This window comes from Olea europaea, chromosome 7 (assembly GCF_002742605.1).
Source record: "Olea europaea var. sylvestris chromosome 7, O_europaea_v1, whole genome shotgun sequence".
Taxonomy (NCBI): Eukaryota; Viridiplantae; Streptophyta; class Magnoliopsida; order Lamiales; family Oleaceae; genus Olea; species Olea europaea.
The window spans coordinates 3834113-3850866 of record NC_036243.1 but is presented as its reverse complement, the minus strand read 5'-3'; the positions used below and the strand labels follow the sequence as shown (position 1 = coordinate 3850866).

The window sequence follows — 16754 nt, the reverse complement described above, 5'->3', positions numbered from 1 at the left end:
CTTTTTTTAATGTTTACTTCATCCCCCTTTTTTGAGAATGCATGTTAACCAGAATTTAAAAGTGTTGGATTGATTTGTATGAAGTTTTATTTTATGCTGGGATAAAATTTCAGATTCTGCCTTTGCATTTGAAAATAGTATAACTTGGGATATAGTGCATGTTTTAAAGTGAAATTAGTTGGGTTTGAAAGGTCTATAAGTCCTCTAATGGTGGACTTTGGAATTTTTCAAAAATATTGTAAAGTTATGCCCGTTTTAGTAAACTGCATCGTGTCGAATCCGAGTTTTCTATCCAGCATAATCGAGCAATATTTTCGTGCTTCAAACGTTATCTTCGAGACCCCCAAATTTTTATGTGTGATACATATATGAATTCTTAGACCTCTGTTAAAATTTCATAATTTTTAGTCATCGTTTATTAGACCAAACATATTTTTCTTTCTACTATTGTGCAACCCGTATTTACTATATTTTTCCCAACTATTTTCCCAAAAATCAAATTTTACCATAATTGTCTAAGTGTACATGGACAAAATTCTCTCATTATTTTCCATATGTTTCAAAAATCCAAAAACTTTTAATTTACAAATTATTTTGGATACATCAAAGGGGTCGAAACAAAAAAAAAATGATTTACTTTTAACGCTTCGGGTTTCGAAAATTCGGGGCGTTACAACTTGGTATTAGATCATGGTTTTGTTTCCTGCAGACTTGCATTAAACACTCTATCGTTAGTGTATTGTGTCACATATAAAGTCAATCAAATTTTTTTTAATGAGGATCCTGAACACTGTGCTCGCCATAGTCGCGACTCGCCGATTTTGAAGTAAAGAAAGTTTTATGAGTATGCTTGTATCTATGTGATGATTATGAGAAAGTTTATTTTAGATACAACATTTGAAATGTATGTATGAATATCAATATATGCTTGAGTTGAATACCTTTTGTGGATAATCATTATTGCATCAAGTATTTTGAGAAATGTGACCACATTAAATGTTTAATTAAGTCCTCGAAAATTAACCTAAACTTATTAGATACCACACTGATTGGACTTTGAATAATTGGTATGATTTAGATGGTACGAACTAAGAAAACTTATAGGAAGACGCATTCATTGGTGTCTCGTTGATATGAGATCGTGAGACAATATGAAGAGTATCGAATCCAGTGCACAATATAGACCAGCACATTGGGGAGATGTTAGAAAGGTAGAGAGAGGTGAGACAACTAGGCCATATGGTCACTGGTCGTCGACCCACCCACTTTCTTATTGATACTTTGCCACAAGAGTGGTTAGAGACTGTTAAATTGATTTATGATTATTTATGGGGAATTGTTGTGCCTACCTTATCTCCAGAGATTGACCATGAGGCCTTTTGCATGAAGTTGATTAAGTAGTGGGAGATGCCTGACTTGCGATCCTCGAGTACGATAGTGTACCTATTAAGATATAAATTCATGAAGATGCACATCCACCTATTTCAGACGATGGGGCGTATCCTCTAAGAAATCTAGGATTCATGAATTCTTGACTAGCGACAATGATGGTAGTGATGAATAGAAGAGTGGAGTTTTAGTTGATTTTATTAGGTTTAATTATTGTTGATGTCTAGTAGGGTTCCTTTTACTTTCATATTGATTATCGTCAGATGCCATTTTATTACTTTGTATTCCTCTTGAAGGATTATTTGAGGTAATAATAAGAGAAGTTGAGCTGTAAATCTTTTTCCTATGTTGCACAAGTATCATTGACTTCTCTAAATGAGATTGCAACTATTATGGTAAATAGGAATATGGGCAAGTTAGGACAATTAGGGAGTTAAGGGGGCATGATAAATCTTGATGGACTGATTTTAGAGGCCGACTTGTATGTTATTAGAGATGAATTTGTATGTTATGGAGATGAAATATTTCGATATTATTTTAGTTATGGATTGATTAGGTAATTATCGAGCCATTATAGTATGTTTTGAGAAAGAGGTAATTTTTGAAGACCAGGAGAACAGGAGTTCAAATTTTATTGATCGAAGGTTAAGGCACTTCCTCGCGTCACCTCAGCTTTAAAGGTAGAGAGCATGTTGAGGAAGCCTGATTTTCAAGGATATCTTATTAGTCATACAAGCACCTCCACTCGAGAGAAAGTATTAGATGATGCGCCAATAATACGAGAATATGTCGATGTGTTTTCAGATGATCTATTGGGTATTCCACATGATAGACAAGTGGATTTCACGATAGATTTGATACCTGGAGCTACTCCTGTGTCCAAAGCTCCATATCAAATGGTACCAAAGGAATTACCAGAGCTGAAGATGCAGCTTGAAGAACTTCTAGACAAAGGGTTCAATAGACCGATTATATCTCTATGGGGAGTTTCGGTACTCTTTATAAAGAAGAAAGATAGTACTATGAGGATGTGTTCGACTATCGCGAACTAAATAAATTGACGATCAAGAATAAGTATCCTCTTCTTAGGATTGAGGACCTATTTGATCTATTGAAGGGTGCATCTGTGTTCTCGAAAATTGATTTAAGGTCGGGATGCCATCAACTGAAGATTAAGTCAGTTGATATATGAAAGATGGCATTTAGGACTCGGGATGAGCATTATGAGTTTATGATGATGCCCTTTGGCTTGACGAACGCCCTTGTGGTGTTTATGAATTTGATGAATAGAGTATTCCATCAGTATTTGGATATGTTTGTCATTGTATTTATTGACGACATACTGATATACTTAAAAGATTCTTAGTAACATGAAGAACATTTGAGGATAGTGTTGGAAACCCTGAGTGAGGATAAGTTATATGCCAAATTCAAGAAATGTAAATTTTGGCCCGATTAAGTGGGATTTCTAAGACATACTATTTCAGCACAAGGAATTGCTATGGATCAATCTAAAGTTGAGGCCATAACCAACTAGCCGAAACCTACAAATGTTGGAGAAGTGTGGAGCTTTCTAGGGTTAGCCAGCTATTGTTGCCGATTTATAGAAGGATTTTCTAAGATTGTAGGTCCTATGACACAATTGACTTGAAAGATTACTAAGTTCGTATGGACGGAGGAATGAGTTTTCAAGAGTTAAGGGACATGCTCGAATCTGCATGGGTTTTGACTACTCGTGATGGTTCGAAAAGTCTTGTAATTTACAGTGATGCATCCGAACTTGGTTTGGGATGTGTTTTGATGTAACACGAGAAAGTGGTAGCTTATGCTTCGAGGCAATTAAAGCAATATGAGCAGAATTATCCCACACATGATCTCAAACTAGCAGCAGTAGTGCAAGCTTTGAAGATTTGGCGCCATTACCTATATGGAAGCAAATGTGAGATCTACATCGATCATAAGAGTCTTAAATACTTCTTTACCTAGAAGGAGTTGAATATGAGACAGTGATGGTGGTTAGAATTAGTGAAGGACTACGACTGCATTATCTTGTACCATCCGAGTAAGGCTAATGTAGTCGCTGATAATGCTGAGTAGAAAGAACACGGGACAGTTGTCAGCACTGTGTACAAGACATGATCATTTAATAAGAGATTTTGAGAACGTGAGAATTGAAGTATTAACGTCACCAGTAAGGACATCAGCGATGTTAGCAAATTTTACTGTGAAACTGACACTCAGGGATAGAATAGTAGCTGCTCAGAAAGATGATCCCTTTTTGGAAAAGATCAAGGTTGATGTGGGAATTAAGAAGAGGAAAGGATTTGAAATAGCCAAAGACAAAGCCTTGATATTTAAAGGTCAAATGTGCGTGCTGAAGGATGAAGTGTTGAAGAATGAAATTATGACTGAGGCTCACTCAACTCCTTATGCTGCACACCCAGGTGGAACTAAAATGTATCGAGATTTGTGTGATACATTTTGGTGGAAAAATATGAAGGGAAAGATAGCCTTGTTTGTGTGCAAATGTAAGGTCAGGTGATGCTAAACATCAGAGGCCATCGAGGCCGTTGAACCCCATAGACATACTTGAATGGAAGTGGGTAAAGATTGCAATGGATTTTATCATTGGTTTTCCTAGATCAGAGAGAGGTCATGATGCGATTTGGGTGACTGTGGATAGACTTATGAATTCTGCTCATTTCTTTCCAGTTTGGACAACCTATAGCTTAGAATAGCTCGCACAAATTTATGTCAGAGAGATTATGCAGCCTCATGGTGTTCCAACTTATATTGTATCAGATCGAGACTCGAGGTATACTTCAAAGTTTTGGATGAGTCTTCAGAAAGTTATGGGTACCATGTTAACATCTAGTACTACCTACCATCCTCAGGCTAATGGACAATTGAACGAACTATCCAAGTTCTTGAAGATATGTTGAGAGCTTGTGTCCTAGATTTGGGTGGTAAATGGGAAGATCATTTGTCGTTGGTTGAAGTTGCATACAATAATAGCTTTCAGCCCACTATTGACATGGCACCATATGAAACTTTATATGGTAGACGTTGTCGTTCTCCATTATATTGGGATGAAGTTGGTGAAAGAAGAATTTTTGGGTCCAGAATTGGTCGAGAAGACTGTGGAGGCTATATATAAAATTAGATCAAGAATTAAAACTGCCCAAGATCGTCAAAAGAGCTATGCGGAATTAAACTTTGGTCACGAAAGTAAAGTTTCGCGTAATTGATTTTTTTAAATTTTACAAGGTGTTAAAATCGCTTTTAAACGACAAATTTTTATTTGTTACATTGTTTTTTGACGACACTTTATATTATTTTGCTACTTCTATAAAGTTCTTAAATTTTAAAATTAGATACACTTTTTATACTATACCAAATAACCCCAAATTCAATCCTACTATCTCGATTTCTTTTATTTTCAGTTTTCTCCACTACGTCATCCACATTTCTACACATAATATTCAACTTACCATTTTAAATTCCATTTTTGTCAACTGCCCATTTTGTCGGATGAAAGTTAATTGTGACCACCATAATCATCAATTGCTATTGAGATTTGGAAGTTGCTGTACGTTCTTCTCAATATCCATTTGAAAGTTAACATTTTAAAATTTTTACCTCTCCACTCACTTGTATAACCTCCAATTTTTAAATACAACAACCACCCCCATTTCCTCAAGTGTAACCTCCAATTTTTTAATACTACTATCATCGCCACTTCACTTAGAATTTAAATTAAAACTGCCATTAGTGTTTAATTATCCACAAACCAATACCTTTTCTGTGAACTTCCATTTGAAAATCAATTTACAAGTTCCATGCCAACAGTCACTTTGATTTAAAATTTAAAAACAATAACTGCTGCCATTTCTTGATAAAAGAAATTGCTACCATTTCTTGAAAAGAAACTACACGGCCACTCCCTAGGAAGAAAGAAAGAAACCCGTCCCTTTATGTTTTACAAGCCATATTATGGTATTGTGAAAACCGAATTTCACCTCCTTTAGCCATGTTTTATCGCCCAAACTATTATACTCCTACATAAAGTTATTTCGCCTTTTTTTTTTTCTTTCATTAACATGAAGTACTTTGAATCTGAAATTTCTAAAGAAAAGGCCAAGAAGGACGCTGTATTTTATTCTTTGGACACGAAAGGATATTTCAGACTCCAAGCATTAAGGTAGGGGTGTTTCGACACTATTGTAAGTGATGTAAGATTTATATGTTTTCGTTTGCCTTAAACTTGATAATGTCTTATGTTGGGAATCTACCTAACATGCGCAGAAAAATTAAAACAAATTTCGATTCCTATCAGGAATCTCTTTGTGTTTAGATAGAAATTGTGAAAAAAATCGTACATTTTTCTAGATCTGCAAACTCATTTGCTTTTCTTGCGTTCCAACGATCTTGATCTGCCAACCACAGTTTTCCAATTATCCAGCCTCCAATGATAATCCATGCAGAGAACAAGATTGCATGATTATGATTTTCTTCTTGTACTAGCAAGAGTAATGAATTCCCTACAATTGTAAACTCTAATAAGTTATTTATATAAGCCCAAACGGGTTTGGTCTGACTTGGTCCAATATTTAATTAATCAATTTAACTAAATCCGATCCGTGAATTAATTAATTCGGCATATGTGTGAAATGTTGTGTATTAAATTAAAGGCTATCGAATTTGGTTGATGCCATTTAAAGTTATTTAATAAGGCTTCGATTTTGGACTGTAATGCGTCCAATTAAAGTGTGGGTTCTATATGTGTATAGACTAGGCCCAAGTTCCTAATTTTATGATGGGCCGAATTAGGTCAAAAGAGATTAGTATATAAGTACAATTATGGTCCCCGAATCACACATAGAGAGATTTTATTTTGTTCGTTCTCTTCTACATCCCATCACAGAGAGAAAAGGAGACTACGTGTTGATTTGGAAGACTAAGCCACATGATTTGATTATTACAATAACCATGTTTGATTCAGCTATAGATCTTGAATTTCTTGATCATCCAAATGAAAGATCTGATGATTATGAAAGTAATGAATTTCTTACAATTAAAAGACGAAATCAAAAGTATAATTCCTGTTTTATGGAACCACCAAGTGGTTCCTTGTGTAAAATAAGTTTGGTTTGGTTTGATTTGATAATGAGGAAAATCGAACGAATGGGTTCTGCCTACCCCTAAGTTACAAATTTTGTTAGGGAAGTCCTATTTGATGCAAAGTTATCATAATTAAGAGCATCTCAACCCTAATTTAATTGAATTGCTGGATGACTTAATTAGTTTGTGAAGCAACAATAAGAATCGTGTATGAAATTGATGATGACCAATAGGGTAGTAGAAATGAAAACAAGCTATTTACCAAAATAAATAAATAATCTATGCTGACTTATTGGAAATGATATAGTACAGTAGAATCTTGCAATTATGTTTATGAAGATATGTTTTTTACGTAAATTAGTTTTATGTTTGTAAGAGTAGACGTATAGTTCAAGTGCTAGGAAAAATTCCAAGCCTGATAAAATTGGTGAGAGTAAGATCATGTTCCAATTGTGAACCAAAATTCTGTGTTGACTGCAATTGGAGAAAAGATTATTGTGGCCTAGATGTTTGCCAGAATTAGTTCCGAAAAAATTATTGTCAACACATGCTTGCTGGAACATAATGTTGGGAATTTACTTAAACATGCACGGCGAAAATTAATACAGATTTCAATTCTTACCAAGGATCTCTTTGTGTTTAAATAGAAATTGTGATAGAGATTATACGTTTGAAGAATTCTACAAACTTTTGCTTTTCCTTTTGTTCCAACAATCTTGATTTGCCTCCCACATCTGTCCAATTGTATAACTTCTAATGGAAATCCACATAGAGAAACAAATTGTGAGAACTAGGGTTTTCTTCTGCTAGCTAGAATAATAAAACCTCTACAGATCCAAAACACTAGCCACTTATTTATACAAACCCAAACAGACTTGGCCCGTCTCCTAAATTGGTTCAAGATTTAATTAACCTACTTAATTAAATCAAGTCCATGAACTAATTAATCCAATTAATTCGGGTCAATAAATAAGTAACCCAATTAATAAATTTATCCAACGCTTGTTAAATTAATTAATTGGTAAAATACAATCTTTTAGTTCTCCTTTTGTGTATAACCCATCAGGTTCCCAATCACGATACCTAACGACGTGAATTATTATTTTGATCAAATCAAAATCGATAAATTAAAACACCATTTTTAATTTATCACAAATTCACACACACTTTCCCAAATTGACATCTAGCAATGTATTAGGACAATACATGTGACGAAAACTGTCATGTGGTTGACATAACCAAACTTATTCGTTTATCATGAAACTATAATACATTCATCAGTATGATCCAATTAATTACAAGATATGAAAATGTGTTAATCTCGATTATCAATCATATCTTTCACTCAACTATTAAGTAAATACAAATCGAAAACTCATTTTCGATTTATGGGTAAACCTTGGCCAAGGATTTTGTTATCGACCCAACTGGATGAAATGCAAATCATAATCTCTTACTATTTAAGAGTGACGAATCCTCGATTGATCATTCACAAGCTTCATATGATTCTTGACATACCTGAACGATACCGTATTAGTGACCTTTGGCAGAGCAACATCTAACACTGCCAAAGTATGACTGTCCTCATATAAGGTATTATGATGATCTCAAGTCGAAGGACCAATTCCACTATCGAACGTTAGAGATCAAATATTGATACTCAGATAGTTATCAATGTGGAATCTCCCAGCAGGTCTTCAATGTTTTATTCTATAACAAAATAACCACGTTTTTATTTAAGTTTCACCACACTTTAGCTTGTGAGATCAACTACTTACTTCACAAGTAAGAAACCCCACATGTGATGGTGTATCTATAATAACAATGTCCGTATCTCATTATTATTTATGACCACAGATGATTTAAGATTCAATCATATGTAATTTATATATCACAATCACAATTCCTTGTGATTAACAAATTATTGAGACTTGAATATACGGACTATATTATTTAATTTAATATTCAATATTAAATAAATAATAGACCTGCCATAAAATTGTGTCAATTTTATATTAAAAGTGTCTCTATCCAAGGTTAATTGGATCTAGGCTATAACACTTACAAACTTCGACTTGCACTAGATCTAATCACTTATATATCTAATCTTATTCTCCCTGAAATCTGAGTTGGCGGCGTGATAACTTCCAATCTCAATTTATCAAACTCCTTTATCAAGTGTTCCTGTACTGTGGGTAAAACTGCTAACTGTGTTCCTGTCTTTCTGCTTAGGGCATCTGCAACTACATTAGCCTTACCCAGATGGTAATGAATTGTGCATTCATAATCCTTCACTAACTCCAACCATCTCCTCTGTCTCATATTTAGTTCCTTCTGTGTGAAAAAGTATTTGAGACTCTTGTGGTCCGTATAAATTTCACACTTCCCACCGTAAAGATAATGACGCCATATCTTTAAGGCGTGAACAACTGCTGCAAGCTCCAAGTCATGCGTTGGATAGTTTTGCTCATACTGCTTCAACTGTCTCGAGGCATAAGCAACCACTTTTCCATGCTGCATCAGTACACAGCCTAAACCCTGCTTAGAGGCATCGCTGTAAATCACAAATCCCTCTGAACCTTCAGCTATCGTCAATACAGAAGCTGAGACTAGCCTCTGCTTGAGTTCTTGAAAACATTTTTCACATTTTTCTGTCCACTGAAACTTTACACCCTTTCTTGTCAACTGAGTCATTGGCCCTGCTATTTTTGAGAAGCCTTCAATGAATCTTCTATAATAACCAGCCAATCCCAAGAAACTGCGGACTTCACCCACACCACTCGGCCTTGGCCAATTTGTTACTGCTTCCACTTTAGCGGGGTCTACTTCGATTCCTTGGGCGGTAACCACGTGACCAAGAAAACCTACACGGTCAAGCCAAAATTCACACTTCTTGAATTTGGCATATAATTTCTCATTCCTCAAAGTTTCAAGTACAATTCGAAGTTGTTCCTCATGTTGCTTCTTGTCTTTTGAGTACACAAGTATGTCATCAATAAACACTATGACGAACTGATCTAAATGCTGATGGAATACTCTATTCATGAGATCCATAAATACAGCTGGAGCATTGGTCAAACCAAAAGGCATGACAGTAAATTCATAATGCCCATAACGAGTCCTGAAAGCAGTTTTCGGTATATCGCTTGCCCTGATTTTTAGCTGGTGATACCCTGACCTCAAATCGATCTTTGAAAATACTACAGCACCCCTTAACTGGTCAAACAAATCTTCTATTCTTGGCAGTGGGTGCCTATTTTTGATGGTCAGATGGTTCAATTCCCGATAGTCAATACACATCCTCATACTCCCATCCTTCTTCTTGACAAAAAGTACAGGTGCTCCCCAAGGAGATGCACTTGGTCGTATGAAACCTTTCTCCAGTAACTCCTCTAATTGCAACTTCAATTCTTGTAGTTCTTTCGGTGCCATTCGGTACGGGGCCTTAGAAACTGTTGCCGCTCCAGGAACTAAATCAATTGTAAATTCCACTTGTCTATCTGGTGGAATGCCTGGCAAATCTTCTGGGAATACATCTGCAAAGTCTCGGACGATGTTAATATCGTTAACAGTCATTTCTGTATGTTGAGAACTATTGATGTTAACTAAGAATCCCTGGCATGGCTCCTTCCTTAACATCTTTTCTGCTTGTATAGCTGATGTTAGGCGCGGTAAAGACTTGAACTTTGCTCCTAAGAAACGAAACTCTTCCTCTCCCGGTTTGTGAAACAATACTTCTTTCTCATGACATCGAATGGTCGCATGATTAAGTCCCAACCAATCCATGCCCAAAATAACATCGAAATCTTTCATCTCCAAAAGGTATAAGTCTGCTTGTAATATTTTCCCATCAATCTCTAACTTCATAGCCTTAGTCATCAGATTTGTACAAAGAGTTCTTCCTGAAGGGATGCTAACCTCTAATTCATAATTCGTTTTCACACATGCAAGGTTTGACCTAGCGACGAAGGATGTAGAGATAAAAGAATTGGTAGCCCCAGAATCAAAAAGTATGTAAGCGGGTACATCAGATAATAACAGAATACCTGTTTGCATAATTTATAGTGTTAGACTAACAACCAAGGGACGGATTTGGAAAAATGTGTAGTCCTAGGTAAAAAAAAAGGAACATAAACAAGTGTTTTAAAATTATAAATAATTTAGTACCTGCTATCACATTCGGATCCTGCTCCGCCTCATGCCGATTCAGTAAAAAGAACATAAGCAAGTGTGTTAAAATATTAAATAATTTAGTACCTGCTATCACATTCGGATCCTGCTCCGCCTCATGCTGATTTAGTGCGAAAACTCGGGCCTTTCCTTTCTTGTTCTTGTCCTGATCATCATCCTTCCTTTTTGGTGGCTCTGTACAGTTGAGAGCAATGTGCCCTGGCTTACCACATCGAAAACACATGTTCTTCCCGAGTAAGCATTCACCCCTGTGGAGTTTATTACACTTAGGACACGGTGTAATATTCCCACTCGCTCCACCAATACGAACTCCTGTGTTTGGCCTTTTACTCTGCCAATTACGTCTGTCCTTGTTTGGATCATTCCACTTTCTTTTTCCCGATGACTCTTTGCTCTGCTGGGCATACTGTTCAAATGAGGTCCTCTGATATGAAATAGCATGAGTCCTCTCCAACATTTCACGATATGAGGTGAAACGATGGGACATAATGATCATGCCGATCTCAGGGCGCAGTCCATTCTCGAACCTCCTAATCTTCTTAACTTCTGCATCCACCAAGTGTGTGGCATACCTTGAGAGCTGCTCAAACTGTCTTTCATAATCAGTAAGTGACATACTCCCTTGTCTGAGCTGCAAAAATTCTGATTCCTTGAAGTCTCTCAAAGCCTGTGGGAAATATTTTGCCATCACTTCATCTTTAAACTGCTCCCAATTCAGATTACGTTGCTGCTCTTCCGTCCTTGTACGTGAAATAGATTCCCACCAGTGACCAGCTGCTCCAATCAACATAAATTCTGCACATAATACTTTCTGTGCATCCATACAAGCAATGTGTCGAAATATGTGCTCCAGGCCTCTTATCCACTCTTCGACAACTAGTGGTTCAGAATTACCGTCGAAAGTGGAAGGCTTGTACCTACGAAACTGCTCAACCACTGAGACAGCTCCGGCGGCAAAATGCGGTGCATTCTGCTGTGGCGGTGCATTTTGTGGTGGAGGTGCTTGACTTTGCCTGCTCAACTCTTGTACCGCTCGTAGTAAATTGCGCATCAAATTCGCATGAGTAGGTGGTGCCATTTCCTAAAATTTAATATGAAGTCACCAATCACACTTAGTACTAAGTCTAATAAGTTATAATTATCTATGACAATATATATCATAATTTAGTGGGAAAAATAAACGTGCATGTCTTAACATTTAAAGATAGGAAATTTAAAGCATTTAAATCTCGCAAAAAGCTTTAAGTACATTTATCTTCTTACCCTTTTTACATACCTTAGAGTCGTTCAAGGGTGGTCGATTGGTGGTCGTTGAGTGCCAAAGATCATTCACATATTTCATAACTTTTAATTTAATATTATCGTTAAATTCTTAAATAAATAAAAAAAATATTAACCTTAAACAAATATTATCTAGGAAAACAAGTAAGCAAATAAGCCTTTTATAACATGTAACAAAAAAGAAAATTCAAAATTTATATGACATCACACATTTTTTTTTTTTAAGGAAAAAATAATACATATTTGCATGCATTCACAAAATTATAAGGGCAATCTTGAAATTTTGAAAACTTAAAGATACCATATGATGAAAAAGGTGGTGGCATTATAATACACGTTTCTTACCTATTTTTTTTTTTTTTTTTGCCATTTAATGCACTGTTCACATGAACAGTGCGTGAACAGTGACCCGTCACTTTTCACGTCCCAAATATTTTTTTTTTAAAAACAAATTACGAGAATCCATGTGGATCTACAGGAAATTAAACCTATGCTCTGATACCAAACTGTAACGACCCAAATTTTTATTTTCTTTTATTATTATTTTTATTTTTTTAAAATTATTTTAGTCGCTACCAACTTTATTATAAAAGGATCAAATTTATTGGAAACCACATGATTAATAAATTTTAAATTATCATCTTAAAATGAGATGACATTTGACCGTATTTAACATCTTTTATACTAGCATGATTAGTGAATACGGGTTATGAATATTTTTATTATAAAATCCAATTCAAAGTACAAATGAATAATACAACTCCACTGCATAAAGTTAACTGTGGTAGGAAGACAATTGAAAATTTGGTGTGAAGTACAGAATCATTGTTTTGGCCATGCATGTTATAAATCTTGAAAAGGCTGTAGATGCCTTAGAAAAATGCAAAAGTCTTTGATGTGAACTTGACAGTTAATCAATTTTATTTTAACCATTAAAATCGATAAAAGTAGTAACATATAGTTCGAGCTCTATTTAAAATGAATTTAAAAAAAAAACATCCATGTAGCAAATAAACATAAATGATAACTTAATCTTTAAAATAGGATGTCTATGGCAATGAACTAAAATTACTTGTTAAAATTATAAATTCTCGTCCAGCAAATGAGGCACAACCACGCATCGAACCACCACGCTCCAACAGGACCCGATCTAACCTGTGAGGTGTAGAAAAAGGGTGAGTACATGGGAATACTCAGTGGGATATCACATTAATGGTGCGATCCCGAAAAATAATTTTAACACAGGTGTCAGAATACCATACCGTCGCATAACTTTAAATCCGGTAAGAGCTCACATCATATCATATCATTTCATTTCATTGTACCGGAATGGCCATATCATTCATATCATAGCATTAATATCATAACTTTAACTTTCATAAATATGAAATTCGTCCACATGTAGCCAAAATAATTAAACGGGAAATTAAAAAAATACTGCACCTCATATCCTACTTTGTTAAATTGCTTAAATTTTGGAAGTCAAAACAAGGTTCACGCTCCAACAATTTCTTGGAATAAGAAAACCCAAAATCACGTTGCAACTATCTTTTCTTTTCTTTCTGCCTTATCGTGCAATAATATTACAGTGAAGTGAATGAAAGCTATTGTTTTCATATGATATAATAAAAATATCTATATAAAAAAAAATGAGGAAACGTGTGGGAGTGGGGAAAGAGATATGGATCAAAATAGTTGAAATAGAAACTTGACCCAAATCTTGCCAACTGCCCACAATTTAAAAAAATAATTTATATCTTACACGTGGCAGTGCACCATATATATACAAGGGAATTTGTTTTAACCATTAGGAACGTGGCTTCCCATAATTCTCTCTCTCTCTACTTTATTTCATTTAATAAACAAATCAATTATCACTTACCTACCACCTACTTAGAATCCTAGTACTTCACGTGAGACCTCCCAATGCAAAACACACTTAATAAAATATTATTATTAATAATAAAACAATAAAATATCTCAACAACTTTCATCTCTCTCTCCAAGTAAATTCTTCCAAACAAAAGTAATAAAAATAATATTTTAATGTTATATCTTCCGACTTCGATAACTTGGGCTCGACTAACCCAAATTAATTTTTTCTCGAGTCTAAAATGCGTCTTTAATTATTATCTATCCAATGAGCCCAATATCCGTATTCTTATCATCGTCCCGTCAATATTTATATTTTAATCTAAATATTATTAAAGTTTACTTTATATACACTTTAGTCCCTAAACTTTCAAAACATTAAAAATATAGCATAAATAAAATTAAATTATATTCTATAAAATTTCGGGATATTATAGTTTCAATCTAGAATTCTTTTGTTTTAGTTTGAAAATTAGAAGATGCTGTCAAATAGATAAATATAGGACGCAAACGTCTATTGCTTTGTTATGTGTGTGTGTGTGCGCGCGCGCGCTGTCTTGCTTTGTATAAGTTTTGCTTCTACTCCATATCGATTTTACGTTCAATTTTGGAGTTAATTTTCTTTTGTTTGTCTCACCTGTTAATTATGGGTTGTCAGGACAGAGCTTTGCCGATTTAGTGGTGCCAAGATATAACCAGGGAAGGGTATCAGATTTATTCGCTCAGTCTCCTATGTGGTTGAAGAAAGCAGAGTTGATGTCCAAGTCACAGAAGGCCTCTAAGAGCAATGTGCCCAAGGGTGCTATACCCAAGGATCCTAAGCTTTGGACGTGGTGCTGGAAGCGTTAATTTCTCAGTATTTTAGATGCTGTCGCATCTAAAACAGAAAAGTGAAGTTATAACGCTTGCCACCAACACCTCCAAGCTTAGGCCCCTTAGCCTAGCCTCCGTAGATGCAAGCTTCAGCCCCAGATCCTTAATCCTCGCACGCTTCTCTCCCAGCGCTTCCCAATATTTCTTCGCTTGTTCAAGAGTTGACGTAAGGTTTATCACGGAGCGGCTATGGCTAGCCCTTTCCTCTTCAAAAGCGCGCTGTGCAACATTTCTGGCATTTTCACTTGCAAACTTTTCCTGCTTGGTTTCTCTTGCAGCTTTTATTGGCATTTTCACTTGCAAACCTTTCCTGCTTGGTTTCTCTTGCAGCTTTTATGTAGGGATGGCAGTGGGGCGGGGGCCCCGCCCCGCACCTCGCCTCGTTTCTTGTCTCGTATAATTTTTTTTTAATAAAGTTAATGTCTAAAATAAACATTCGAAAGTCGAAACAAACACTGTCAAAAAAAAAAGAACAATTGCAATTAAAATTACATTGTCATTGTACTAAAATTCATTTTTTGATTCAAAATTTGTCATTTTTCAGATTTCATGACTTCTTTCATCAACAGAAGTAGAGATCACATAAGATGGATCCTGAAAAACAAAAGAATATTGCAAGTCGGACTGGCGGAGAGCTACTCTGGATGGAGAAATGAGAAGAATGTTACGTTAGGTTAGGGTTGCAAAACTTGTAATTAGGATTTTTTTTTTAAAACTTGACGGGGCGGATTCGGGGCAAGACCGCCCCGCCCCGCCCCGCCTCGTGACCCGAGACGGGGCAACACTCCCCGCCCCGCCCCATCAACCCATCGGGGCAGGGACTCGGCGGGGCAGGGTGGGGAAAACTGCCATCCCTACTTTTATGGAACATATTGTAGCACGAGCATTGTAGATTGCAGCCATCAGGCTAGCATCCTGAGCATCCATGGAAGAAAGATAGTGGTTATGTTTTGCCTGCCAGCTCTTATTGGCAACTTGGGCTATTGGGCAGAGGTAGGAAGGGAGCTGGTTTAACAACATTGTCCTCAGCGGTGCCTTCTCAATGAAGTCTAAGTAAGCCTGGGGTTTCTCCCCTTTCATTGCTTCAGTTTGCTTCTGAAAGAAAGAGATCTCATGTTCGGCCAACACTTCCTCTTGTCCTGATGAGGAATCTCAGGAACAAGAGGGGTAGTGTTCAGCACGGGAGGATTGGGCACAGAATGGACAGAAGCAGCACGAGTTTTTTCCTTCAGGGCCTTGTCCTTGATAAGAAACAGAGAAATAAAGAAAATTTTGAAACCGAAGACAAAAAAATATTAGAGATTCAGGGCCTTGTCCTTTCTCTGCTTCTTCTTGGTCAGCGATTCCAAGTCCGTGGCCCGGAATTGGCCCTTTGCCTCTGTAAAGGAAATCAGAAAAATGATTAATCTACTTGTACATGATGTCTTACACTTTGGTTGACACAGCCCCATCCGACCTCTCACATGGGAGAGGTTGGGTCCCACTCCCAAATGTGTGGGGCTGACCTCCCCATGTGAGAGAAGTGGTGGGACCGTGTCAACCAAAGTGTAAACCTCTATGTACAAATAGCAAGATCTACCCTTTGCCATTAAGACCTGAAGCATGTAGGAAACAAAATGATTCAAATAAATTTAGAATAATTCTACTCCTACAAAGTTGGTGTACAAAAGTGGAGTGTCAAAGTGTGTTGGCAAAATCTGAACCTTTGATTTCAAATGATTTAAAAATCTATTTTTGAAATGATTGGTGTAGATTTGATTTTGTAACCTAATTTTGTCATCTTTCTTTGTCATTGTAGCATAGCTCTTCGAAGAAATATCAAAAAGGATCATTTTAATAGAACTCCATGCACATAAATGTTATGATAACAAGCACAAGATTAATTCATTGAGATGCGGTGCCTCTCCAAGACACGTCACCATGTCAAATACTGTGTCTGTGAATATATGCTCTTACGGCTACAAGGACTAAAAAGAAAGATGTCAAGGGACAATTAATAATGTCTCATTTATTGAATATTTCTTAAA

At 36.1% G+C, this 16754-nt stretch overlaps 3 protein-coding genes across 3 annotated transcripts; 1 reads left to right on the top strand and 2 right to left on the bottom strand.

The window, feature by feature from the left end:
• The first annotated feature begins 3475 nt into the window (after nucleotides 1-3475).
• On the top strand, nucleotides 3476-4127 carry LOC111397785. The gene is made up of 2 exons (XM_023024765.1): nucleotides 3476-3833; nucleotides 3928-4127. The coding sequence occupies exons 1-2, from the start codon at nucleotides 3476-3478 to the stop codon at nucleotides 4125-4127; spliced, it is 558 nt and encodes a 185-aa protein (XP_022880533.1).
• A 5787-nt stretch (nucleotides 4128-9914) lies between these two features.
• On the bottom strand, nucleotides 9915-14966 carry LOC111397784. The gene is made up of 6 exons (XM_023024764.1): nucleotides 14908-14966; nucleotides 13055-13137; nucleotides 11978-12045; nucleotides 10768-11782; nucleotides 10045-10556; nucleotides 9915-9962 (listed from the first exon to the last, which is right to left on the bottom strand). The coding sequence occupies exons 1-6, from the start codon at nucleotides 14964-14966 to the stop codon at nucleotides 9915-9917; spliced, it is 1785 nt and encodes a 594-aa protein (XP_022880532.1).
• LOC111397657 lies at nucleotides 14474-16090 on the bottom strand. The gene is made up of 2 exons (XM_023024661.1): nucleotides 15592-16090; nucleotides 14474-15064 (listed from the first exon to the last, which is right to left on the bottom strand). Exons 1-2 carry the CDS (start codon nucleotides 15805-15807, stop codon nucleotides 14969-14971), a joined length of 312 nt encoding a protein of 103 aa, XP_022880429.1. The 5' UTR covers nucleotides 15808-16090; the 3' UTR covers nucleotides 14474-14968.
• Nucleotides 16091-16754: the final 664 nt, after the last annotated feature.

Excerpts from the sequence above, each read along its gene's own strand:
- LOC111397785 (XM_023024765.1), top strand. The coding sequence starts at position 3,476 with ATGCTGAGTAGAAAGAACACGGGACAGTTGTCAGCACTGTGTACAAGA. Across the intron at positions 3,834-3,927 it reads TCCTTATGCTGCACACCCAG|GTGATGCTAAACATCAGAGG; the intron begins GTGGAACTAAAA and ends ATGTAAGGTCAG.
- LOC111397784 (XM_023024764.1), bottom strand. The coding sequence starts at position 14,966 with ATGCCAGAAATGTTGCACAGCGCGCTTTTGAAGAGGAAAGGGCTAGCC. Across the intron at positions 13,138-14,907 it reads GGGCTAGCCATAGCCGCTCC|GTTAGATCGGGTCCTGTTGG; the intron begins GTGATAAACCTT and ends TACACCTCACAG. Across the intron at positions 11,783-11,977 it reads CACCCTTGAACGACTCTAAG|GAAATGGCACCACCTACTCA; the intron begins GTATGTAAAAAG and ends ATTAAATTTTAG.
- LOC111397657 (XM_023024661.1), bottom strand. The coding sequence starts at position 15,807 with ATGAAAGGGGAGAAACCCCAGGCTTACTTAGACTTCATTGAGAAGGCA. Across the intron at positions 15,065-15,591 it reads CTCGTGCTACAATATGTTCC|ATAAAAGCTGCAAGAGAAAC; the intron begins ATAAAAGTAGGG and ends TGCCATCCCTAC.